Consider the following 26,073-nt stretch of genomic DNA (forward strand, 5'->3'; position numbering starts at 1 on the left):
TGCTCATGATGTCGTGTACAGTCTCGTTCCTGAGGACTTTATGGCTGACATCAATGCTCAACATGATGCTGGACTCGTACTGGAGGATGGAGGTGGAAAACCCCGGGCAGATGGCAAGTCGGTGGGCTCTGACTTCAGTGGCATTGCTCGGGTTATAATAGTTGCGTCCTATCTGCTTCATATCCATTATTTCCAGGAGTCTTCGGAAAATGATGTTATAGAAATGGAAGCAGGTGGGCGAGGTCAGTGGAAGCTCGTTGGTCAGGGTGATATCCGCACATTCTCTCCATTTCGAGTTTGGCTGAACACCTCAGTGACCTCATTCAGTCTTTTTGGTAAAAACAACACGGTTCCATCAAACGCCCACGCCTTCCTGATAGTTTCTTCATGCTGGTACAGGAGGCCATACCGCAAACGCTTGGACTCCATGGCGGGTTTGAAGTCAACGTGATACTGGTACAGGGCCCACTGTGGTCGGGACATCAGCTTGATGTGGTTGGTCACAAGAGCAATCTTGGTTCCAGAGGCGCTAGCTTTCAATTTTTGGACGTTTTCGATAGTCTGCTGCGTGTTCACCCCGACATCATGGAAGTCATGCTTACGGCCGCCCCGTTCTCCGATAGACAGTTCTGCAAGTCCAGCTGACACCTGCAGAACCTCGAGTGATGGTCTCTCTGCTGCCACTGCCGGCGGAGCTCTCTGGCGCCCACTTCCGATGAGCTAAGGCTCAGGCGCTGCCTGCCAAGATTTGACTGCTGGCCGGGGTCCTTGGGGCTGCTGTACCTGTCCAGGTGGTCTTTGTCGGGCCTGCTCCTGCACATAAGCTCGGCCGTGGGCCCGGGATCTTGCTTGCCAGCTCATATTTTACTTCGTACACAAACTACGCACTAGTGTGTATTGTGCCTAGTTTTTAATGAGGCCTTCATCAATGTTTCCTCATTCTCCACCACTAGATCACCATAGTGAACATGTTGTATGCTGCTACAGCCATTTAGTTTTTGGGCAAGGGAGTCTGATACTACCCATAAATAATTTTTTAAAACTGTAACCCCCATGGGGAAATGTTTGACAGCCCATGCACTTAGTGTATGGGCATTATAAGTCTAGGAGACACACTCCTTTACATTGGTCCTAGTTTTTAATGAGGCCTTCCTCCACCTCTCATCATTTTCCACCACTAGATCACCAGGGTTCACGTCTTCCATGCTGCTACAGACAGTCAATTTTTTGGCAAGGGTGTCTGTAATCCCAATCAAATATTTTTTAAAAATGTACCCCCATGGGAAAATGTTTGTCAGCCCATACACTAAAGGTACCGTCACACTAAACGATATCGCTAGCAATCCGTGAGGTTGCAGCGTCCTGGCTAGCGATATCTTTGTGTTTGACACGCAGCAGCGATCAGGATTCTGCTGTGATATCGCTGGTCGTTGATTAAAGTTCAGAACTTTATTTGGTCGTCAGATCGCCGTGTATCGTTGTGTTTGACAGCAAAAGCAACGATACCAGCGATGTTTTACAATGGTAACCAGGGTAAATATCGGGTTACTAAGCGCAGGGCCGCGCTTAGTAACCCGATGTTTACCCTGGTTACCAGTGTAAAATGTAAAAAAACAAACACTACATACTCACCCTCTGATGTCTGTCACACGTCCCCCGCCGTCCGCTTCCTGCACTGACTGAGAACCGGCCGTAAGTGAAAGTACAGCACAGCGGTGACGTCACCGCTGTGCTGTTAGGGCCGGCACTCAGTCAGTGCAGGAAGCGGACGCCGGGGGACGCGAAGGTGAGTATGTACTGTTTGTTATTTTACGTTTTACACTGGTAACCAGGGTAAACATCGGGTTACTAAGCGCGGCCCTGCGCTTAGCAACCCGATGTGTACCCTGGTTACCCAGGGACCTCGGCATAGTTGGTCGCTGGAGAGCGGTCTGTGTGACAGCTCTCCAGCGACCAAACAGCGACGCTGCAGTGATCGGCATCGTTGTCTGTATCGCTGCAGCGTCGCTTCGTGTGACGGTACCTTTAGTGTATAGGCATTACGAGTCTAGGAGACCCGCTGCTTTAAATTGGGCCTAGGTTTTAATGAGGCCTTCCTCCACCTCTCATCATTTTCCACCACTAGATCGCCAGGGTTCACGTGTTCCGTGCTGCTACAGACAGTCAATTTTTTGGCAAGGGTGTCTGTGATCCCCATATTTTTAAAAAATTTACCCCCCATGGGGAAATGTTTGTCGGCCCATACACTTGGTGTATGGGCATTATGAGTCTAGGAGACCCGCTCCTTTGTAATGGGACAGTTATTTTATGAGGCCCTCCTCCATGTTTCTTCCAAGGGGGATTGGGGTGCATGCAAATTTGGGTCAAGGCAGCCCTTGCATTCAATGCATAAGGAAACAGTATGGCAGGACCAACTGAAGAATGTGAAGTGGGTTTTCCTGTGGACATCCAGTACCTGAGTTCATTGGCTTATTGGGGTGCATATGACATGATAGCAGGGCAGGCCTTGCATTCAATGCAACATTTTTTCAGGAAGCCCTCATGTACCTCTCGTGAAAGGGGTATTGGGGTGCGTTGTAATTGTTGGCAACCCAGCCACTCACTGCATAGGCAATAAAAGCATAGGAAACCCACTGTGTAATAATGGCCCTTTAAGAATATTAATGCCACCTAATGCCCCTCTAAAAATAGGCTTTGTGACTTTAAGAGTCCCTCCTTCATAAATGAAACAAGATGGGTCTGCTTATGTGTTACACACCACATGGCCAGCTAGGGGTGTTAAATGTTACAATTACATTTCCCAGTGAATGCATTTGTAGTGGTTGAAAGCAGTTGTTAACCCCTTCATGACCTTGGGATTTTCCATGTTCGTTTTTCACTCCCTCCCTTCCCAGAGCCATAACTTTTTTATTGTTCCGTCAATTTGGCCATGTGAGGGCTTATTTTTTGTGAAACAAGTTGTACTTTTGAACGACATCATTGGTTTTAGCATGTCGTGTACTAGAAAACTGTAAAAAAATTCCAAGTGCGGTGAAATTGCAAAAAAAGTGCAATCCCACACTTGTTTTTTGATTGGCTTTTTTACTAGGTTCCCTAAATGCTAAAACTGACCTGCCATTGTGATTCTCCAGGTCATTACAAGTTCATAGACACCAAACATGTCTAGGTTCTCTTTTATCTAAGTGGTGAAAAAAATTCCAAACTTTGCTAAAAAAAAAAAATTGCGCCATTTTCCGATACCCGTAAGCGTCTCCATTTTTCATGATCTGGGGTCGGGTGAGGGCTTATTTTTTGCGTGCTGAGCTGGCGTTTTTAATGATACCATTTTGGTGCAGATACGTTCTTTTGATTTAATGCAATGTCACGGCGACCAAAAAAACGTAATTCTGGCGTTTCTAATTTTTTTCTCGCTATGCCGTTTAGCGTTCAGGTTAATCCTTTTTTTTTATTGATGGGGCAATTCTGAACCCAGCAATACCAAATACAGGTCCTTCTCAAAAAATTAGCATATAGTGTTAAATTTCATTATTTACCATAATGTAATGATTACAATTAAACTTTCATATATTATAGATTCATTATCCACCAACTGAAATTTGTCAGGTCTTTTATTGTTTTAATACTGATGATTTTGGCATACAACTCCTGATAACCCAAAAAACCTGTCTCAATAAATTAGCATATTTCACCCGTCCAATCAAATAAAAGTGTTTTTTAATAACAAACAAAAAAACCATCAAATAATAATGTTCAGTTATGCCCTCAATACTTGGTCGGGAATCCTTTGGCAGAAATGACTGCTTCAATGCGGCGTGGCATGGAGGCAATCAGCCTGTGACACTGCTGAGATGTTATGGAGGCCCAGGATGCTTCAATAGCGGCCTTAAGCTCATCCAGAGTGTTGGGTCTTGCATCTCTCAACTTTCTCTTCACAATATCCCACAGATTCTCTATGGGGTTCAGGTCAGGAGAGTTGGCAGGCCAATTGAGCACAGTAATACCATGGTCAGTAAACCATTTACCAGTGGTTTTGGCACTGTGAGCAGGTGCCAGGTCGTGCTGAAAAATGAAATCTTCATCTCCATAAAGCATTTCAGCCGATGGAAGCATGAAGTGCTCCAAAATCTCCTGATAGCTAGCTGCATTGACCCTGCCCTTGATGAAACACAGTGGACCAACACCAGCAGCTGACATGGCACCCCACACCATCACTGACTGTGGGTACTTGACACTGGACTTCAGGCATTTTGGCATTTCCTTCTCCCCAGTCTTCCTCCAGACTCTGGCACCTTGATTTCCGAATGACATGCAAAATTTGCTTTCATCAGAAAAAAGTACTTGGGACCACTTAGCAACAGTCCAGTGCTGCTTCTCTGTAGCCTAGGTCAGGCGCTTCTGCCGCTGTTTATGGTTCAAAAGTGGCTTTACCTGGGGAATGCGGCACCTGTAGCCCATTTCCTGCACACGCCTGTGCACGGTGGCTCTGGATGTTTCCACACCAGACTCAGTCCACTGCTTCCTCAGGTTCCCCAAGGTCTGGAATCGGTCCTTCTCCACAATCTTCCTCAGGGTCCGGTCACCTCTTCTCGTTGTACAGCGTTTTCTGCCACATTGTTTCCTTCCAACAGACTTACCATTGAGGTGCCTTGATACAGCACTCTGGGAACAGCCTATTTGTTGAGAAATTTCTTTTTGGGTCTTACCCTCTTGCTTGAGGGTGTCAATGATGGCCTTCTTGACATCTGTCAGGTCGCTAGTCTTACCCATGATGGGGGTTTTGAGTAATGAACCAGGCAGGGAGTTTTTAAAAGCCTCAGGTATCTTTTGCATGTGTTTAGAGTTAATTAGTTGATTCAGAAGATTAGGGTAATAGGTCGTTTAGAGAACCTTTTCTTGATATGCTAATTTATTGAGACAGGTTTTTTGGGTTATCAGGAGTTGTATGCCAAAATCATCAGTATTAAAACAATAAAAGACCTGACAAATTTCAGTTGGTGGATAATGAATCTATAATATATGAAAGTTTAATTGTAATCATTACATTATGGTAAATAATGAAATGTAACACTATATGCTAATTTTTTGAGAAGGACCTGTATGTGTAGGTTTGATTTTTTTTTTATTGATTCATTTTGAATGGGGCGAAAGGGGGGTGATTTAAACTTTTAGATTTTTTTTATTTTTTTCACATTTTTTTTTTTTACTTTTTGTTTAACTTTTGCAATGCTTTCAATAGCCTCCATGGGAGTCTAGAAGCAGGCACAGCTCGATCGGCTCTGCTACATGGCAGCGATCACCAGATCATCAGTGTTTGACAGCGGCATTTAACTAGTTAATAGCGGCTGGTGAATCGTGATTTCACCCACCGCTATTGCGTGCACATGTCAGCTGTTCAAAACAGCTGACATATCCCGGCTTTGTGATGCGGGCTCACCGCCGGAGCCCTGCATCAAAGCGCGGTATCTGACCTCGGACGTACTATCCCGTCCGAGGTCAGAAAGAGGTTAAAGTTGAAAAACGCTTCAAGAACGCTGTGTCTGAACATAGCCCAAGTGGGGGAGAAACATTTTGGTCTGGGGTTAATTATTTTGCCTTATATACAAATCATTAGCCTGGAAAGGATGTACCTTAACATATTTCCCAGCAAAATCCATTTTGGTTTCGTTTTGGTGCACCTGTAAAAATGGCGTGAAACTGACAACATTGCTTACAGCTGTGAACTAGGAGTCAGGAATGCTTCCAGGGGCGATCCCTATGATGTTCCTGTGTCATTTGAGCAGTGTTTCCATCAATTTCAGATGTTTTTAGCCCTTAGAAGGACCCCCGGGTGGGATCGCGGTAAAAATACTCGGGTCTCCCATAGACTTACATTGGACTCGTTGCTCGGGTTGAGTACCCCAGTATTCCAATTTGCTCGATCCGAGCAACGAGCACCCGAGCATTTTAGTGCTCGCTCATCACTATACACTACCTCTCCAATAATATACACAATCCCTCCAATAATGTACACGACCCCTCCAATAATATACACCACCCCTCCAATAATATATATGACCCCTCCAATAATATACACAATCCCTCCAATAATATATACGACCCCTCCAATAATATACACCACCCCTCCAATAATCTACACCACCCCTTCAATAATATATACGATCCCTCCAATAATATACACCAACCCTCCAATAATATATACGACCCCTCCAATAATATACACCACCCCTCCAATAATATATACAACCCCTCCAATAATATACACCACCCCTCCAATAATATATATGACCCCTCCAATAATATACACCACCCCTCCAATAATATATACGACCCCTCCAATAATATATACGACCCCTCCAATAATATATACGACCCCTCCAATAATATACACCACCCCTCCAATAATATATACGACCCCTCCAATAATATACACAATCCCTCCAATAATATACACCACCCCTCCAATAATATATACGACCCCTCCAATAATATACACCACCCCTCCAATAATATATACGACCCCTCCAATAATATACACCACCCCTCCAATAATATATACGACCCCTCCAATAATATATACGACCCCTCCAATAATATACACCACCCCTCCAATAATATATACGACCCCTCCAATAATATACACCACCCCTCCAATAATATATACGACCCCTCCAATAATATACACCACCCCTCCAATAATATATACGACCCCTCCAATAATATACACCACCCCTCCAATAATATATACAACCTCTCCAATAATATACACCACCCCTCTAATAATATATACGACCCCTCCAATAATATATACGACCCCTCCAATAATATACACCACCCCTCCAATAATATATACGAACCCTCCAATAATATACACCACCCCTCCAATAATATATACGATCCCTCCAATAATATACACCACCCCTCCAATAATATACACCACCTCTCCAATAATATACACCACCCCTCCAATAATCTACACCACCCCTCCAATAATATATACGATGCCTCCAATAATATACACCACCCCTCCAATAATATATACGACCCCTCCAATAATATACACCACCCCTCCAATAATATACACCACCCCTCCAATAATATATACAACCCCTCCAATAATATACACCACCCCTCCAATAATATATATGACCCCTCCAATAATATACACCACCCCTCCAATAATATATAGAACCCCTCCAATAATATACACCACCCCTCCAATAATATATACGATCCCTCCAATAATATACACCACCCCTCCAATAATATATACGACCCCTCCAATAATATACACCACCCCTGCAATAATATACACCACCCCTCCAATAATATACACCACCCCTCCAATAATATATACGACCCCTCCAATAATATACACCACCCCTCCAATAATCTACACCACCCCTCCAATAATATATACGATCCCTCCAATAATATACACCAACCCTCCAATAATATATACGACCCCTCCAATAATATACACCACCCCTCCAATAATATATACAACCCCTCCAATAATATACACCACCCCTCCAATAATATATATGACCCCTCCAATAATATACACCACCCTTCCAATAATATATACAACCCCTCCAATAATATACACCACCCCTCCAATAATATATACGATCCCTCCAATAATATACACCACCCCTCCAATAATATATACGACCCCTCCAATAATATACACCACCCCTGCAATAATATATACGACCCCTCCAATAATATACACCACCCCTCCAATAATATATACGACCCCTCCAATAATATACACCACCCCTCCAATAATCTACACCACCCCTCCAATAATCTACACCACCCCTCCAATAATATACACCACCCCTCCAATAATATATACGACCCCTCCAATAATATACACCACCCCTCCAATAATATATACGACCCCTCCAATAATATACACCACCCCTCCAATAATATATACAACCTCTCCAATAATATACACCACCCCTCTAATAATATATACGACCCCTCCAATAATATATACGACCCCTCCAATAATATACACCACCCCTCCAATAATATACACCACCCCTCCAATAATATATATGACCCCTCCAATAATATACACAATCCTTTCCTGTGTATAATCTGCAGCCCCCCTTCTCTAGGCAGTGAAATCTAAGACCGGTCCTGGAGAATATATGCGAAACGCTCTATGGCACACAGGACACACTGCTGACCAGGTGCAACTACTGTGGAAGGACCCCCGAAACGTCGGCTGGAAGGATAAGACATCGTACCGCTGGCAACTCATTCATCGGCCCCAGGTGGGCTATATTAGGTCAGTTACTTCCCCCAACCCTAAGGGGCTCCCTCAGGTCAATCCCTGCCTCGAGTGGGGGGGGGGGACTCTATGTATATCTGTACATGTAACGGCCCGGGCACCTATTTCAGTTCATGTGCCGGCCCCAGGGGCTATATCATACATGTACGGTAATGTTGTTCCCATCCTTTTTCTATCTTACAGAAATGTTTCCATTTTGGTCCCATCATATAGTAATGTGCCATCCTTATACCTTTCTCATAGAAATGTCCCCATCCTATTCCCATCTTATAGAAATGTCCCCATCCAGGTCCCATCTTATGGTAATGTCCCCATCCTGGTCCCATCTTATAGTAATGAACCCATCCTGGTCACATATTATAGTAATGTCCTAATTCTTGTCCCCATCTATTAGAAATATCCCCAACATAATTCAGTTTTTCCAGTAATGTCTCTCCTGATCCAATCCTATGGTAATATCCCCATCCCTGTCGCATCTTATAGTTATTACCCTATCCTGGTCGCATCTTATAATAATGTCCCTATCCTGGTCCTATCGTATAACATTTCCAGCTTGGTCCCATCATATAGTAATGTCCCCATCCTTGTTTCATCTTATAGTACTGTCCCCATCCTGGTCCCATCTAATAGTAATGTCCCCATCCTGATCCCATCTTATAGTAATGTCCCCATCCCTGTCCCATCTTATTGTAATGTCCCAATCCTGCTCCCATCTTATAATAATGTCCCCATCCTGCTCCCATCTTATAATAATGTCCCCATCCCTGTCCCATCTTATTGTAATGTCCCCATTCCTGTCTTATCTTATTGTAATATCCCCATCCTGGTCCCATCTTATCGTAATGTCCTCATCCTGGTCCCATCTTACAGTGCTGGTCCCATCTTATAGTAACTCATCCATCCTGGTCCCATCTGATAGAAATGTCCCCATTCTGGTTCTCATCTTATAGTAATGACCCCATCCTTGTCCCATCTTTTAGAAATGTCCTCATTCTGGTTCTCATCTTATAGTAATGTCCCCATCCTTGTCCCATCTTACAGAAATGTCCCCATCCTGCTCCCATCTTATTGTAATGTCCCCATCCCTGCCCCATCTTATTGTAATGTCCCCATCCCTGTCCTATCTTATAGTAATATCCCCATCCTGGTCCCATCTTATCATAAAGTCCCCATCCTGGTCCCATCTTATAGTACTGTCCCCATGCTTGTCCCATCTTATATTAACTCATCCATCCTGGTCCCATCTGATAGAAATGTCCCCAATCTGTTTCCCATCTTATAATACTGTCCCCATCCTTGTCCCATCTTATAGAAATGTCCTCATTCTGGTTCTCATCTTATAGTGATGTCTCCATCCCTGTCTCATTTTATCTTTGTTTCCATCCTGGTCCCATCTTATAGTAATGTCTCCATCCTGGTGCCATCTTATAGTAATGTCCTCATTCTAGTCCCATCATATAGTAACGTCCCAATCCTGATCTCATCTTATAGTAATGTCTCCATACTGGTCCCATCTTTTAGTAATGTCCCCATCCTGGTCCCATCTTATAGTAATGTCCCCATCTTGGTCCCATCTTATATTAATGTCCCCATTCTGATCCCATGTTATAGTAATGCACCCTTCCTGGTCCGATCTTATAGTAATGCACCCATCCTGGTCTCATCTTATCATAATATCCCCATTCTGGTCCCATCTTATAGTACTGTCCCCATCCTGGTCTCATCTTTTAGTAATGTCCCCATCCTGGTCCCATCTTATAATAATGTCCCCATCCTGGTCCTATCTTATAGTAATGTCTACATCTTGGTTCCATCTTATATTAATGTTCCCATCCTGGTCCTATCTTATAATAATGCACCCATCCTGGTCCCATCTTATCATAATGTCCCCATCCCTGTCCCATCTTATTGTAATGTCTCAATCTTGATCCCATCTTATAGTAATGTCCCCATCCTAGTCCCATCTTATAGTAATGTCCCCATCCCTGTCCCATATTATAATAATGTCCTCATCCCTGTCCGATCTTATATTAATATCCCCATCCTGGTCCCATCTTATCATAATGTCCCCGTCCTGTTCCCATCTTATAGTACTGTCCTCATCCTGGTACCATCCTATGGTAATGTCCCCATCGTTATCCCATCTTATAGTAGTGCACCCATCCTGGTTCCATCTTATGGTACTGTCCCCATCCGGTTCCCATCTTATATTAACTCATCCATCCTGGTCCCATCTGATAGAAATTTCCCCATCCTGTTTGCCATCTTATAATACTGTCCCCATCCTTGTCCCATCTTATAGAAATGTCCTCATTCCGGTTCTCATCTTATAGTAATGTCCTCATCCTGGTCCCATCTTATAGTAATGTCCCCATCCTGGTTTCCTCTTACAGTAATGCCTCCATCCTGGTCCCATCTTATAGTAATGTCCCCATCCTGGTCCCATCTTATAGTCAAGTCCCCATCCTGGTCCCTTGTTATAGTAATGTCTACATCTTGGTTCCCATCTTATAGTAATGTCCCCATTCTGGTCCCATCTTATAGTAATGCACCCATCCTGGTCCCATCTTGTAGTACTGTCCCCATCCTGGTCTCATCTTTTAGTAATGTCAATATCCTGGTAGCATCTTATAGTAATGTTCCTATCCTTTTCCCATATTATAGTAATGCATCAATCCTGGTCCCATCTTATAGTAATGCACCCATCCTGGTCTCATCGTAATGCTCCCATCCTGGTCTCATCTTAACATAAGGTCCCCATCCTGGTCCTGTCTTATAGTACTGTTCTCATGCGCGTCCCATCTTATGGTAATGTCCCCAACATTGTCCCATCTTATAGTAATGTCTCCATCCTTGTCCTATCCTATAGTAGTGCACCCATCCTTGTGCCATCTTATAGTAATGCACCCATCCTGGTCCCATCTTATAGTAATGCACCCATCCTGGTCCCATCTTATGATACTGTCCCCATTCTGGCTCTCATCGTAATATTCACATCCTGGTTCTCATCTTATAGTAATGTCCCCATCCTGTTTCCCATCTTATAATACTGTCCCAACCCTTGTTCCATCATATAGAAATGTCCTCATTCTGGTTCTCATCTTCTAGTAATGTTCCCATCCTGGTCCCATCTTATAGTAATGTTTCCATCTTGGTCCCATCTTATGTAATGTGCCCATCCTGGTCCCATCTTATAGTAATGTCCCCATCCTGGTCCCATCTTATAATAATAATAATAATTTTTATTTATCTTATTTTATTTATCTTATGGTAATGTCCCCATCGTTTTCCCATCTTATAGTAATATCTCCATCCTTGTCCCATCCTATAGTAGTGCACCCATCCTTGTCCCATCTTATAGTAATGCACCCATCCTGGTCCCATTTTATGGTACTGTCGCCATCCTGGTCCCATCTTAGAGTAAATCATCCAAATTGGTCCCATCTTATAGTAATGTCCCCATTCTGGTTCTCATCTTATAGTAATATCCACTTCCTGGTTCTCATCTTATATTAATGTCCCCTTCCCTGTCCCATCTTATCATAATGTCCCCATCCTGGTCCCATCTTATAGAAATGTTCCAATTTTGGTTCTCATCTTATAATACTGTCCTCATCCTAGTCCCATCTTATAAAAATGTCCTTATTCTGGTACTCATCTTATAGTAATGTCCCCATCCCTGTCTTTTCTTATTGTTATGTTTCCATCCTGGACCCATCTTATAGTAATGTCCCCATCCTGGTCCCATCTTATAGTAATGTCCCTATCCTGGTTCCATCTTATAATAATGTCCCTATCCTGGTTCCATCTTATAATAATGTCCCCATCTGGTCCCATCTTATAGTAACTCATCCATCCTGGTTCCATCTTAGCGTAATGTCCCCATCCTGGTCCCATCTTATAGTTCTGTCCCCATCCTGGTTCCATCTTATAGAAATGTCCCCATTATCGTTCTCATCTTATAGTAATGTCTCCATCTTAGTCCCATCTTATAGTAATGTCTCCATCCTGGTGCCATCTGAGAGTAATGCACTCATTCTGGTCCCATCTTATAGTACTGTCCAATCCTGGTCCCATCTTACAGTAATGCACCCACCCTGGTCTCATCTTATAGTGATGCACCCATCCTGGTTCCATCTTATGGTACTGTCCCCTTCCTTGTCCCATCTTATAGTACTGTCCCAATCCTGGTCCCATCTTATAATAATGCACCCATTCTGGTTCCATTTTATAATGATGTCCCGATTCTGGTTTTCTCTTATATGAATGTCCCAATCCTGATCCCGTCTTTATAGTACTGTTCTTATCCCAGTTCCATCTTATAGAAATGTCCATATTTTGTTTTTATAGTACATCCCCATCTTGATTTCCATCTTATAGCAATGACCCCATCCCTGTCCCATCTTAGCGTAATGTCCCCATACTGGTCCCATCTTATAGAAATGTCCCCATTCCTGTTCTCATTTTATAGTACTGTCCCCATCCCTGTCCCATCTTATCGAATTGTCCTCTTCCTTGTCTCATCTTAGTAAATCATCCATCCTGGTCCCATCATATTGTATTGTCCCCATTTTGGTCTCATCTTATAGTAATGCACCCATCCTGATCCCTGTTATGATCCTTAGTGGTTGAGGATCACAAATTACTCCAGCTAAGTAACAAACATAGGACAAGCTCTAGGGAGGTGGCAAACTGGACTGACCGCAAATCTGAACCTATCCAAACACACTAGAAGTAGCCGGTGAACGTGCCTAAAAATCCTAGACGTCTCGAGCCAGCCTGAGGAACTAACTACCCCTAGAGAGAAAGAAAGACCTCTCTTGCCTCCAGAGAAATAATCCCCAAAGATATAGAAGCCCCCAACAGATAATAACGGTGAGGTAAGAGGAAGGCACATACACAGGGGTGAAAGCAGATTCAGCAAATGAGGCCCACTAATACTAGATAGCAGAAAATAGAAAAGGGAATCTCTGCGGTCAGTAAAAAACCCTTACAAAATATCCACTCTGAGATTTCAAGAACCCCCACACCAACTAACGGTGTGGGGGGAGAACCTCAGTCCCCTAGAGCAACCAGCAAGCGAGGAAATCACATTTTAGCGAGCTGGACTAAAAACATAATGAACACTGATAATCAAAAAATGATCAAACAAAAACTTAGCTTGTCTTGGAGAGACTGGGAGCAAGGTAGACACAAGGAATCTGAAGAGCACTGAATACATTGATAGCAGGCAAGGAACTGAGTATCCAGGTGAGCTAAATAGGAAACCAACCAAGGATAACGAACCAGCTGATGCTGCAACCTGCAGAAAGACAACACTACACAGTACCGCTTGTGACCACTAGAGGGAGCCCAAAAATAGAGTTCACAACAGTACCCCCCCCCTTGAGGAGGGGTCACCGAACCCTCATCAAGACCCCCAGGGCGATCAGGATGAGCCGCGTGGAAGGCACGAACCAAATCGGCCGCATGAACATCAGAGGCGACAACCCAGGAATTATCCTCCTGACCATAGCCCTTCCACTTAACCAAATACTGAAGCCTCCGTCTAGAGATACGAGAATCCAAAATCTTCTCCTGCTTAATGCGCACAAGGTTATACGCACCACGGAGATCTATCTTGGTGAACCAACTGGCACCCTTAATCCGAGCAAACAAATCAGACAATAGTGGCAAAGGATACTGAAATTTGACTGTAATTTTATTCAGAAGACGATAATCTATACAAGGTCTCAAAGAACCGTCCTTCTTGGCCACAAAAAAAAATCCTGCACCAAGAGGGGAAGAGGATGGGCGAATATGTCCCTTCTCCAAAGACTCCTTTATATAACTCCGCATCGCGGCATGCTCTGGTATAGACAAATTAAAAAGTCGTCCCTTAGGGAATTTACTACCAGGAATTAAATTTATAGCACAGTCACAATCCCTATGAGGGGGCAGGGCACTGGACCTGGGCTCATCAAATACGTCCTGGTAGTCAGACAAAAACTCAGGGACCTCAGAAGGAGTGGAAGAAGCAATAGACACCAATGGAGTATCGCCATGAATTCCCTGACAACCCCAACTTGACACAGACATAGCTTTCCAATCTAAAACTGGATTATGAGCTTGCAGCCATGGCAGACCCAAAACGACAACATCATGCAAATTATGCAGAACGAGAAAGCGAATCACCTCCTGATGTACGGGAGTCATGCACATGGTCATTTGCGTCCAACACTGAGGCTTATTCTCAGCCAATGGCGTAGCATCAATTCCCCTCAGAGGAATAGGAAATTCCAAAGGCTCCAGGACAAAACCACAGCGCCTGGCAAACGACAAATCCATCAGATTCAGGGCAGCACCCGAATCCACAAAAGCCATAACCGGGTAGGACGACAAAGAACAAATCAAAGTAACAGACAAAATAAATTTAGGCTGTATAGTACCAATGGTGACAGGTTTAGCGATTTTTTTTTTAAGCGTTTAGAGCATGCTGAGATAACATGAGTAGAATCACCACAGTAAAAGCACAACCCATTTTGACGTCTATGACTTTGTCGCTCAATTCTGGTCAGAGTTCGGTCACATTGCATAGACTCAGGTCTCTGTCCAGAAAATACCGCCAAAGGATGAGCAGATCTGCGCTCCCGCAAACGCCGATCAACCTGAATGGCTAAAGCCATAGAATCACTCAGACTTGTAGGGGTGGGAAACCCCACCATAACATTCTTAACGGCCTCAGAAAGACCTTCTCTGAAATTTGCAGCCAGGGCACACTCATTCCATTGAGTAAGCACCGACCATTTCCGAAATTTTTGACAATACACCTCTGCTTCATCCTGACCTTGAGAGATAGCCAGTAACGCTTTTTCTGCCTGATTCTCAAGATTAGGCTCCTCATAAAGCAGTCCAAGAGCCAGAAAAAATGCATCTACATTAAGCAATGCAGGATCTCCTGGCGCCAGAGAGAAAGCCCAATCTTGAGGGTCGCCACACAACAAGGAGATAACAATTTTAACTTGCTGAGCGGAATCACCAGAGGAACGAGGTCTCAGAGATAGAAATAACTTACAATTATTCTTAAAATTTTGAAACCTAGATCTATCTCCAGAAAACAACTCAGGAATGGGTATCTTTGGTTCTGACATAGGGCTACGAATAACAAAATCCTGAATACTTTGCACCCGTGCAGTAAGATGATCCACACTAGAAGTCAGAGTCTGAACATTCATGTCTGCAGCTGAGCTCAAAACCACCCAGAGTTCAAGGGGATGAAAGAAGCTAAACAGACTGCAGCAAAGGAAAAGCGGGAGGAAAAAAAAAAAAAGTACTCAGGTCTTCTTTTTATCCCACTTCTGCGATGCATTAAACACTCTTGGGGCCTGCTATACTGTTATGATCCTTAGTGGTTGAGGATCACAAATTACTCCAGCTAAGTAACAAACATAGGACAAGCTCTAGGGAGGTGGCAAACTGGACTGACCGCAAATCTGAACCTATCCAAACACACTAGAAATAGCCGGTGAACGTGCCTAAAAATCCTAGACGTCTCGAGCCAGCCTGAGGAACTAACTACCCCTAGAGAGAAAGAAAAGACCTCTCTTGCCTCCAGAGAAATAATCCCCAAAGATATAGAAGCCCCCAACAGATAATAACGGTGAGGTAAGAGGTAGGCACATACACAGGGGTGAAAGCAGATTCAGCAAATGAGGCCCACTAATACTAGATAGCAGAAAATAGAAAAGGGAATCTCTGCGGTCAGTAAAAAACCCTTACAAAATATCCACTCTGAGATTTCAAGAACCCCCACACCAACTAACGGTGTGGGGGGAGAACCTCAGTCCCCTAGAGCAACCAGCAAGCGAGGAAATCACATTTTAGCGAGCTGGACTAAAAACATAATGAACGCTGATAATCAAAAAATGATCAAACAAAAACTTAGCTTGTCTTGGAGAGACTGGGAGCAAGGTAGACACAAGGAATCTGAAGAGCACTGAATACATTGATAGCAGGCAAGGAACTGAGTATCCAGGTGAGCTAAATAGGAAACCAACCAAGGATAACGAACCAGCTGATGCTGCAACCTGCAGAAAGACAACACTACACAGTACCGCTTGTGACCACTAGAGGGAGCCCAAAAATAGAGTTCACAACAGATCTCATCTTATCATAATGTCTCCATCCTGGTGCCATCTTATAGTAAATCATCCATCCCCGTCCTATCTTATAGAAATGTCCCCATTCTGGTTCTTAGCTTATAGTAATGTCCCTACCCTTGTCCCATCGTATAGAAATTTTCCAATTTTGGTTCTTATCTTATAGTACTGTCCCCATCCTTGTCCCATATCATAGAAATGCCCTCATTCTGGTTCTCATCTTATCGTTATGTTTCCATCCTGGTTCCATGTTATAGTAATGTCCCCATCCTGGTCCCATCTTATATTAATGTCCCCATCTGGTCCCATCTTACAGTAACTCATCCATCCTGGTTCAATCAATAGTAATGCACCCATCCTGGTCTCATCATAATGTCCCCAACCTGGTCTCATCTTATAGTAATGCATCCATCCTGGTCCCATCCTATAGTACTGTCCCCATCCCTGTTCCATCTTAGCGTAATATCTCCATACTGGTCCCATCTTATAGAAATGTCCCAATTCTGGTTCTCATTTTATAGTACTGTCCCCATCCTGGTCCCATCTTATAATAATGTCCCCATCCCTGTTCCATCTTATTGTATTGTCCCCATCCTGGTCCCATCATATTGTATTGTCCCCATCCTGGTCTCATCTTATAGTAATGCACCCATCCTGGTCCCATCTTATCATAATGTCCCCATCCTTGTCCCATCTTATAGAAATGTCTCCATTCTGGCTCTCATCTTATAGTATTGTCCCCATCCTGGTCCCATCTCATCATAATGTCCCCATCCTTGTCCCATCTTATAGAAATGTCTCCATTCTGGCTCTCATATTATAGTATTGTCCCCATCCTGGTCCCATCTCCTAGTACTGGCCCCATCCTGGCCCCATCTTATAGTAATGTCCCCATCCTGGTCCCCTTCTTGTAATAATGTCCTTTTTTTGGGCTGTTTATACATTCACAAAAAATTCTTCTAACATCGCTCTCTTGGCAACCAGCGTCCTTTTCTTTCACAGTTAGGGCGCTTAGTAATGACATCATGTTTGGCCGCTTTGGGACGCTGATGTCAGATGCTGGCCTTTGACTCCCTGGATTTGATTGTGTTAGGAGCCGGTGGGCCGCATAATGGAGCCTTAGGGTCTGCATGTTTGAGACCCTTGATGTATGTTATACATGTACTCGAGGCGCTATAGCTCAGGGGGCTATATCTTTATCAGTACATATATCGGTCCCGAAGAGCTATATTGATATTAATTCTTGTCCTAGCTCAAGGGGCTATATCTATATCAGTACGTGTACCAGCTCCGGGGGGCTATATCTATATCAGTACTAGCCCGTGGGGGACTATATCGGGCATTGCCTGGCGTCCCTCTGTTAAAGGTAGTGCTGGGGTGCGTCTCTTTTTGTGAGGTGTTGGGTTGCGGCCCTTTTTGTGACGTGGAAGGGTGCGCCCCTTTCTGTGACATGTTGGGATGTGGCCCTTTTTGTGACATTTTGGTATAAGGCCCTGTTTGTTATATGTTCGGGTGTAGCTCTTTCTGTGACATGTTGGGGTGTGGCCCTTTTTGTGAAGTGTTGGTGTGCGGCCCTTTTTGTGACGTGGTAGGGTGCGGCCCTTTTTGTGACACGTTGGGGTGTGGCCCTTTTTGTGAAGTGTTGGTGTGCGGCCCTTTTTGTGACGTGGTGGGGTGTGGCCCTTTTTGTGACACTTTAGGGTGCGGCCCTTTTTGTGACATGTTGGGGTGTGGGCCATATTGTGACACTTTAGGGTGCGGTCCTTTTTGTGACATGTTGGGGTGTGGCCCTTTTTGTGACACTTTGGTGTAAGCCCGTTTGTGATGTGTTGGTGTGTGGCCCTTTTTGTGACGTGTTGGGGTGCAGCCCTTTTTGTGATGTGGTGGGATGCGGCTCTTTTTGTGACCCTTTGGGATGCGGCCCTTTTTGTGACTTGTTGGGGTAAGGCCCTGTTTATGATGTGTTGGGTTGTGTCTCTTCTTGTGACGTGTTGGGGTGTGCCCCTTTTTGTGACGCTTTGGTGTAAGGCCCTCTTTGTGGTGTGTTGGGGTGCGGCTCTTTTTGTGACTTGTTGGGGTACGGCCCTGTTTGTGACGTGTTGGGGTATGGCTCTTTTTGTGATACTTTTGTGTAAGGCCGTTTGTGACATGTTGGGGTGCACCCTCTCTTGTGACACTTTGGGGTGCGACCCTTTCTGCGATACATTGGGGTGTGTGTTGTGAATTCTGCTTTTGGGTTCCCTCCGGTGGTGGTAGGTGGTAATGCAGTTGTCCCTGAGTTGCAGTCCTGGTCAGGTGTTTCTGCTGATTGCAGTTCTGACTGGGGTATGAAGGTTTCTTCCCCTAAGTTTAAGCCTAGGTTTATTGGTCCTTATAGGATTTCTGGGATTATTAATCCGGTGTCTTTTCGATTGGCGCTTCCGGCCTCTTTTGCTATCCATAATGTCTTCCATAGATCTTTATTGCGGAAATATGTGGTGCCCGTTGTTCCCTCTGTTGATCCTCCAGCTCCTGTGTTGGTTGATGGGGAGTTGGAGTATGTGGTTGAGAAGATTTTGGATTCTCGTTTTTCGAGGCGGAGGCTTCAGTACCTTGTCAAATGGAAGGGTTATGGCCAGGAGGATAATTCTTGGGTTTTTGCTTCTGATGTCCATGCTGCTGATTTGGTCCGTGCCTTTCATCTGGCTCGTCCTGATCGGCCTTGGGGGCGCTGGTGAGGGTTCGGTGACCCCTCCTCAAGGGGGGGTACTGTTGTGATTTCTGCTTTTGGGTTCCCTCCGGTGGTGGTAGGTGGTAATGCAGTTGTCCCTGAGTTGCAGTCCTGGTCAGGTGTTTCTGCTGATTGCAGTTCTGACTGGGGTATTTAGGTGTGCAGGATCCATTAGTCCTTGCCAGTTGTCAATTGTTGTTGGGAGGTGTTGGACCTCTGCCTGGTTCCTCCTGCCTTTCTGCCAAATCAGCAAAGATAAGTGTCTGGTTTTTTTTTCCTGTGGCACACATGCTATGTGCTTCACAATTCAGTGCTATTCTTTTGTGTTTTCTTGTCCAGCTTAGATTTTGTCAGTATTTTCTCAGTCTTGTTGGATTCTCTGGGGTTGCAGATATTCATTCCACGTCTTTAGTTAGATTGTGGAATTTTTTGAGTGGCCTTTTTTGCTAAATCTTGTTTTCTGCCTGCGTGTGTCTTTTCTTCTCCTACTCACAGTCAATATTCGTGGGGGCTGCCTATCCTTTGGGGTTCTGCTCTGAGGCAAGGTAGTATTCCTATTTCCATCTATAGGGGTATTTAGTCCTCTGGCTGTGTCGAGGTGTCTAGGGTTTGTTAGGCACTCCCCACGGCTACTTCTAGTTGCGGTGTTAGTTCAGGATCTGCGGTCAGTATAGTTTCCACCTACTCCAGAGAAAGTTTCATGCGGCTCCAAGGTCACCGGATCATAACAGGTGTGGCCCGTTTTTACAATACGTGTTTGGATAAGGCCCTATTTGAAACGCTTTGGGGTACAACCCGTCTCTCAGGCCGCTCCTGCTCATTTCATGGCCCCCCTTCTTCCGTGCAGCCATTAGAGGGTTAATCTTCAGTATTTGGGGGAATCGTCCTCTTCTTGTTTCTTAAGGTGATGACATCAGCGAGGTTGGAGACCGCCAAGTTCTTGTGGTCATCACCATGGTAACACAATCCCTATGAGGAATGCTGCAGGATCGGAGCCAGGGCCTTTCATATGGAAACGCACTGGACAATGCTGGTCCTCTGAGAACAACTTTGTGCTGGAGTCCTGGGGGTGACCCCAAGGTACGGCTTCCCGCAGGGCTGCCAGGGCTGAGGTCATGGGATGAGAGCGCAGGAGACGTGTGTAGGCACATTAAGCAGTTGCAGCATGGACGCTCATGGCTTTCCCATGCCTCCCACAGGGTGAAGCTGTATGAGGGCGTGGACCTGGTGGCCGACTCCGGGGTCGTCATAGACACCACCATGCGTGGGGGCCGACTGGGAGCATTTTGCTTCTCCCAGGAGAACATCATCTGGTCCAACCTGCAGTACAGGTGTAATGGTGAGTGGGGGTGCATCACTCTGCCAGACCGCAAGAGGGGGGCTTCTTGTTGCTAAATGGTGCTCAGGGGTGCATCTCGCTGGCGGACGGAGAGTGGGGTGCGTCTCTGGTGGACAGTGAGTGGAGATGCGTCACTCTGATGGACGGTGAGTGGGGTGCGTCTCTTTGATGAACAGCGAGTGGGGTGTATCTCTCTGATGGACGGCGAGTGGGTTGCGTCTCTCTGATGGGCGGTAAATGGTGATGCGTCTCTCTGATGGTGGGCGAAAGGATGTGTCTCTCTGATGTACGATGAGTGGGGTGCATCTCTGATGGACAGTGAGTGGGGTGCATTTCTCTGATTGACGGCGAGTGGGTTGCGTCTCTGATGGACGGCGAGTGGGTTGCATCTCTCTGATGGACGGCGAGTGGGTTGCGTCTCTCTGATGGACGGCGAGTGGGTTGCGTCTCTGATGGACGGTGAGTGGTGATGCGTCTCTCTGATGGTGGGCGAAAGGGTGCGTCTCTCTGATGGACAGTGAGTGAGGTGTGTCTCTCTGATGGACGGTGAGTGGGGTGTGTCTCTCTGATGGACGGCGAGTGGGTTGCGTCTCTGATGGACGGTGAGTGGTGATGCGTCGCTCTGATGGTGGGCGAAAGGGTGCGTCTCTCTGATGGACAGTGAGTGAGGTGCGTCTCTCTGATGGACGGTGAGTGGGTTGCGTCTCTCTGATGGACGGCGAGTGGGTTGCGTCTCTGATGGACGGCGAGTGGGTTGCGTCTCTGATGGACGGTGAGTGGTGATGCGTCACTCTGATGGTGGGCGAAAGGGTGCGTCTCTCTGATGGACAGTGAGTGAGGTGCGTCTCTCTGATGGACGGTGAGTGGGGTGTGTCTCTCTGATGGACGGCGAGTGGGGTGCTTCTCTCTGATGGACGGCAAGTGGGGTGCGTCTCTCTGATGGATGGCGAGTGGGGTGTGTCTGGTGGACGGCGAGTGGGGTGCGTCTCTGATGGATGATGGGCACAAGAGTGCGTCTCTGATGGACGGTGAATGGGGTGAGTCTCTCTGATGGATGGCGAGTGGGGTGCATCTTTTATGGACGGCGAGTGGGGTGTGTCTCTCTGATGGACAGTGAGTGGAATGCGTCTCTCTGATGAATGGTGAGTGAGATACGTCTCTGGACAGTTAGTGAGGTGTGTCACTCTGATGGACGGTGAGTGGGGTGTGTCTCTGATGGATGGAAAGTGGGGTGCGTCTCTGATGGACGGTGAGTGGGGTGGGTCTCTGATGGACAGTGAGTGGGGTGCGTCTCTCTGAATGGTGAGTGAGGTGAGTCTCTGATGGACGGTGAGTGGTGATGCGTCGCTCTGATGAATGGTGGGCGCAAGAGTGCGTCTCTCTGATGGACAGTGAGTGGAGATGCGTCACTCTGATGGACGGTGAGTGGTGATGCGTCGCTCTGATGGATGATGGGCGCAAGAGTGCGTCTCTCTGATGGACGGTGAGTGGGATGCGTCTCTTTGATGGACAGTGAGTGGGGTGCGTCTCTGATGAATGGTGAGTGAGGTGCATCTCTGATGGACAGTGAGTGAAGAAGCGTCACTCTGATGGACGGTGAGTGGTGATGCGTCGCTCTGATGGATGGTTGTGTCTCTGATTGACGTTGAGAGGGGTACGTCTCTCTGATGGCCAGTGAATGGGGTGCGTCTCTCTGATGGACGGCGAGTGGGGTGCGTCTCTCTGATGGATGGTGAGTGTGGTGCGTCTCTCTGAGGACAATGAGTGCAGATGCGTCACTCTGATGGATGGTGAGTGGTGATGCGTCGCTCTGATGGATGGTGGGCGCAAGGATGTGTCTCTCTAATGGACGGCGAGAGAGGTGCGTCTCTGATGGACGGCGAGTGGGGTGCATCTCTCTGATGAATGGTGAGTGAGGTGCATCTCTGATGGACACTGAGTGAAGAAGCGTCACTCTGATGGACGGTGAGGGGTGATGTGTCGCTCTGATGGATGGTTGCGTCTCTGATGGACGTTGAGAGGGGTACATCTCTCTGATGGCCAGTGAATGGGGTGCGTTTCTCTGATGGACAGTGAATGGGGTGCGTCTCTCTGATGGACGGCGAGTGGGGTGCGTCTCTCTGATGGATGGTGAGTGGGGTGCGTCTCTCTGATGGATGGTGAGTGGGGTGCGTCTCTCTGATGGACAGTGAGTGGAGATGCATCACTCTGATGGATGGTGAGTGGTGATGCGTCGCTCTGATGGATGGTGGGCGCAAGGGTGTCTCTCTCTGATGGACGGCGAGTGGGGTGCGTCTCTCTGATGAATGATGAGTGAGGTGCGTCTCTTTGATGGACGGTGAGTGGTGATGTGTCGCTCTGATGGACGGTGAGTGGTGATGCATCGCTCTGATGGTCCGTGGGCGCAAGGGTTCGTCTTTCTGATGGACGGTGAGTGAGATGCGTCTCTCTAATGGACGGTGAGTGGGATGTGTCTCTCTGATGGACGGTGAGTGGGGTGCGTCTCTCTGATGGACGGTGAGTGGTGATGTGTCGCTCTGATGGATGGTGAGTGGTGATGCGTCACTCTGGTGGACGGTGGGCGCAAGGGTGCGTCTCTGATGGACGGCGAGTGGGGTGTGTCTCGGTGAGTGAGGTGCATCTCTGATGGACGGTGAGTGGTGATGTGTCGCTCTGATGGATGATGGGCGCAAGAGTGCGTCTCTCTGATGGACGGTGAGTGGGGTGCGTCTCTCTGATGGACGGCGAGTGGGGTGTGTCTCTCTGATGGATGGCGAGTGGGGTGTGTCTCTCTGATGGATGGCGAGTGGGGTGTGTCTCTCCGGTGGAGGGCGAATGGGGTGCGTCTCTCTGATGGACAGTGAGTGGAATGTGTCTCTCTGATGAATGGTGAGTGAGATACGTCTCTGATGGACAGTGAGTGAGGTGTGTCATTCTGATGGACGGTATGTGGGGTGCATCTCTCTGATGGATGGTGGGCGCAAGAGTGCGTCTCTCTGATGGACAGTGAGTGGAGATGCGTCACTCTGATGGATGGTGAGTGGTGATGCGTCGCTCTGATGGCTGATGGGCGCAAGAGTGCGTCTCTCTGATGGACAGTGAGTGGAGATGCGTCACTCTGATGGATGGTGAGAGGTGATGCGTCGCTCTGATGGCTGATGGGCGCAAGAGTGCGTCTCTCTGATGGACGGTGAGTGGGATGCGTCTCTTTGATGGACAGCGAGTGGGGTGCGTCTCTCTGATGAATGGTGAGTGAGGTGCATCTCTGATGGACACTGAGTGAAGAAGCGTCAGTCTGATGGACGGTGAGGGGTGATGTGTCGCTCTGATGGATGGTTGCGTCTCTGATGGACGTTGAGAGGGGTACATCTCTCTGATGGCCAGTGAATGGGGTGCATTTCTCTGATGGACAGTGAATGGGGTGCATCTCTCTGATGGACGGCGAGTGGGGTGCGTCTCTCTGATGGATGGTGAGTGGGGTGCGTCTCTCTGATGGACAGTGAGTGGAGATGCATCACTCTGATGGATGGTGAGTGGTGATGCGTCGCTCTGGTGGATGGTGGGCGCAAGGGTGTGTCTCTCTGATGGGCGGCGAGTGGGGTGCGTCTCTCTGATGAATGATGAGTGAGGTGCGTCTCTGATGGACGGTGAGTGGTGATGTGTCGCTCTGATGGACGGTGGGCGCAAGGGTTCGTCTTTCTGATGGATGGTGAGTGGGGTGTGTCTCTCTGATCAACGGCGAGTGGGGTGTGTCTCTGAATGGTGAGTGAGGTGCATCTCTGATGGATGGTGAGTGGTGATGTGTCGCTCTGATGGATGGTGAGTGGTGATGCGTCGCTCTGATGGTCTGTGGGCGCAAGGGTTCGTCTTTCTGATGGACAGTGAGTGAGATGCATCTCTCTGATGGATGGTGAGTGGAGTGCGTCTCTCTGATGGACGGTGAGTGGTGATGTGTCGCTCTGATGGATGGTGAGTGGTGATGCGTCGCTCTGATGGACGGTGGGCGCAAGGGTGCATCTCTGATGGACTGCGAGTGGGGTGTGTCTCTCTGAATGGTGAGTGAGGTGTATCTCTGATGGATGGTGAGTGGTGATGTGTCGCTCTGATGGTCCGTGGGCGCAAGGGTTCGTCTTTCTGATGGACGGTCAGTGGGATGCATCTCTCTGATGGACGGTGAGTGGGGTGCGTCTCTCTGATGGGGACGGTGAGTGGGGTGCTTCTCTCTGGTGGACGGTGAGTGGGGTGTGTTTCTCTGTTGGACTGCGTGCGGGGGTGCGTTGATCTGATGGACAGTGGGCGCAGAGGTGCGTCGCTCTGCCGGGTGATGTGCGGGGCGCTTCAGGCCGGACCACGCTCACGTCTCCTCTCTCGCAGACACCATCCCCGAAGACTTTGAGCCGTACAGACGGATCGTGTTGGATGGACGGGAATGAGCTCCCCCACTCTGTGGTCACCGCCGCGCCCCGGGGTCCGTACATTCCATGTGTGGAGAGTCGACATTGCGTAGAGGACCCCCATCTTTGTGTGCGAAGTCGCTGCTGTGAGCGTGATGTGGAGGCCAGACATGTGGATATGAGACTGGAGCTGCTCCGTCAACAAGAGGGCGAGACGCCCGTGTAACGTCCGTCTGAAGCCCCACACCCACCATAAAGTCTGGAGGATAACGGCTGTCTGCTGTGTGCTTCATATACAGGACCTGCAGAGTATATAAGCTGTGGTAGAAAGGTGTCGGGATTCGCAGAGCATCGCAGCTGTGGTAGAAGGGTGTCAGGACCCGCAGAGCATCGTAGCTGTGGTAGAAGGGTGTCAGAACCCGCAGAGCATCGTAGCTGTGGTAGAAGGGTGTCAGAACCCGCAGAGCATCGTAGCTGTGGTAGAAGGGTGTCAGAACCCGCAGAGCATCGTAGCTGTGGTAGAAGGGTGTCAGAACCCGCAGAGCATCGCAGCTGTGGTAGAAGGGTGTCAGGACTCGCAGAGCATCGCAGCTGTGGTAGAAGGGTGTCAGGACTCGCAGAGCATCGTGGCTTTGTTTGTGGAGAGTCTCTGCTGACCCCTCTGACTATAATGGAGGTGAGGTCTTCAGTCCTGGACCGTTGGCAGATGGTGGCCAGCTCTGATGATTCATGTGGACAGTATGTGGGTGTTGCTGACCCGGATGAAGAGGTATCGTAATGCTCTGTAGTTTGATGGGGCGATGCTCTGTAGTGTGATGATCTGCAGTGTTCCGGGGCGATGCTGTGCAGTGTGATTTGGCGATGCTCTGCAGTGTGATGGGGCGATTCTCTGCAGTGTGATGCTCTGCAGTAAGATGCGCGAGGTCCAAGGTGATGCTCTGCGGGGTGTCATGGGGCGATGCTCTGCGGTGTGTCACGGGGCGATGCTCTGCTATCTGATGTTTGGGATTTGCAGGTCAGGAAGTCAGAACCATTGAGGTTGCACCGAGTAGCCCATTTTTGCAGGTACACAGGACTCTTGCAGAGGAATGTGGGGTGCCGGGGAGATGCAGTGTATGGCCGGTGCGGTGGGTCGTAACCAGTCTTGGCCCGGGCTTCTGTTACTTTTGGCTAGTTGCCCATCTTAC

At 47.2% G+C, this 26,073-nt stretch overlaps 1 protein-coding gene across 2 annotated transcripts in view; it reads left to right on the forward strand.

The window, feature by feature from the left end:
- Positions 1–25,154, forward strand: part of THBS3 (thrombospondin 3) — a 151,927-nt gene extending 126,773 nt beyond the window's left edge. For both annotated transcript variants that reach the window (XM_077255905.1, XM_077255898.1), the window contains 3 exons: positions 8,130–8,302; positions 20,353–20,492; positions 24,867–25,154. In XM_077255905.1, coding sequence (XP_077112020.1) covers positions 8,130–8,302; positions 20,353–20,492; positions 24,867–24,925 — 372 coding nt within the window. In that variant the 3' untranslated portion in view covers positions 24,926–25,154. The remainder of the gene's footprint in view (positions 1–8,129; positions 8,303–20,352; positions 20,493–24,866) is intronic.
- Positions 25,155–26,073: the final 919 nt, after the last annotated feature.

Source organism: Ranitomeya variabilis, chromosome 1, assembly GCF_051348905.1.
Source record: "Ranitomeya variabilis isolate aRanVar5 chromosome 1, aRanVar5.hap1, whole genome shotgun sequence".
Lineage (NCBI taxonomy): Eukaryota > Metazoa > Chordata > Amphibia > Anura > Dendrobatidae > Ranitomeya > Ranitomeya variabilis.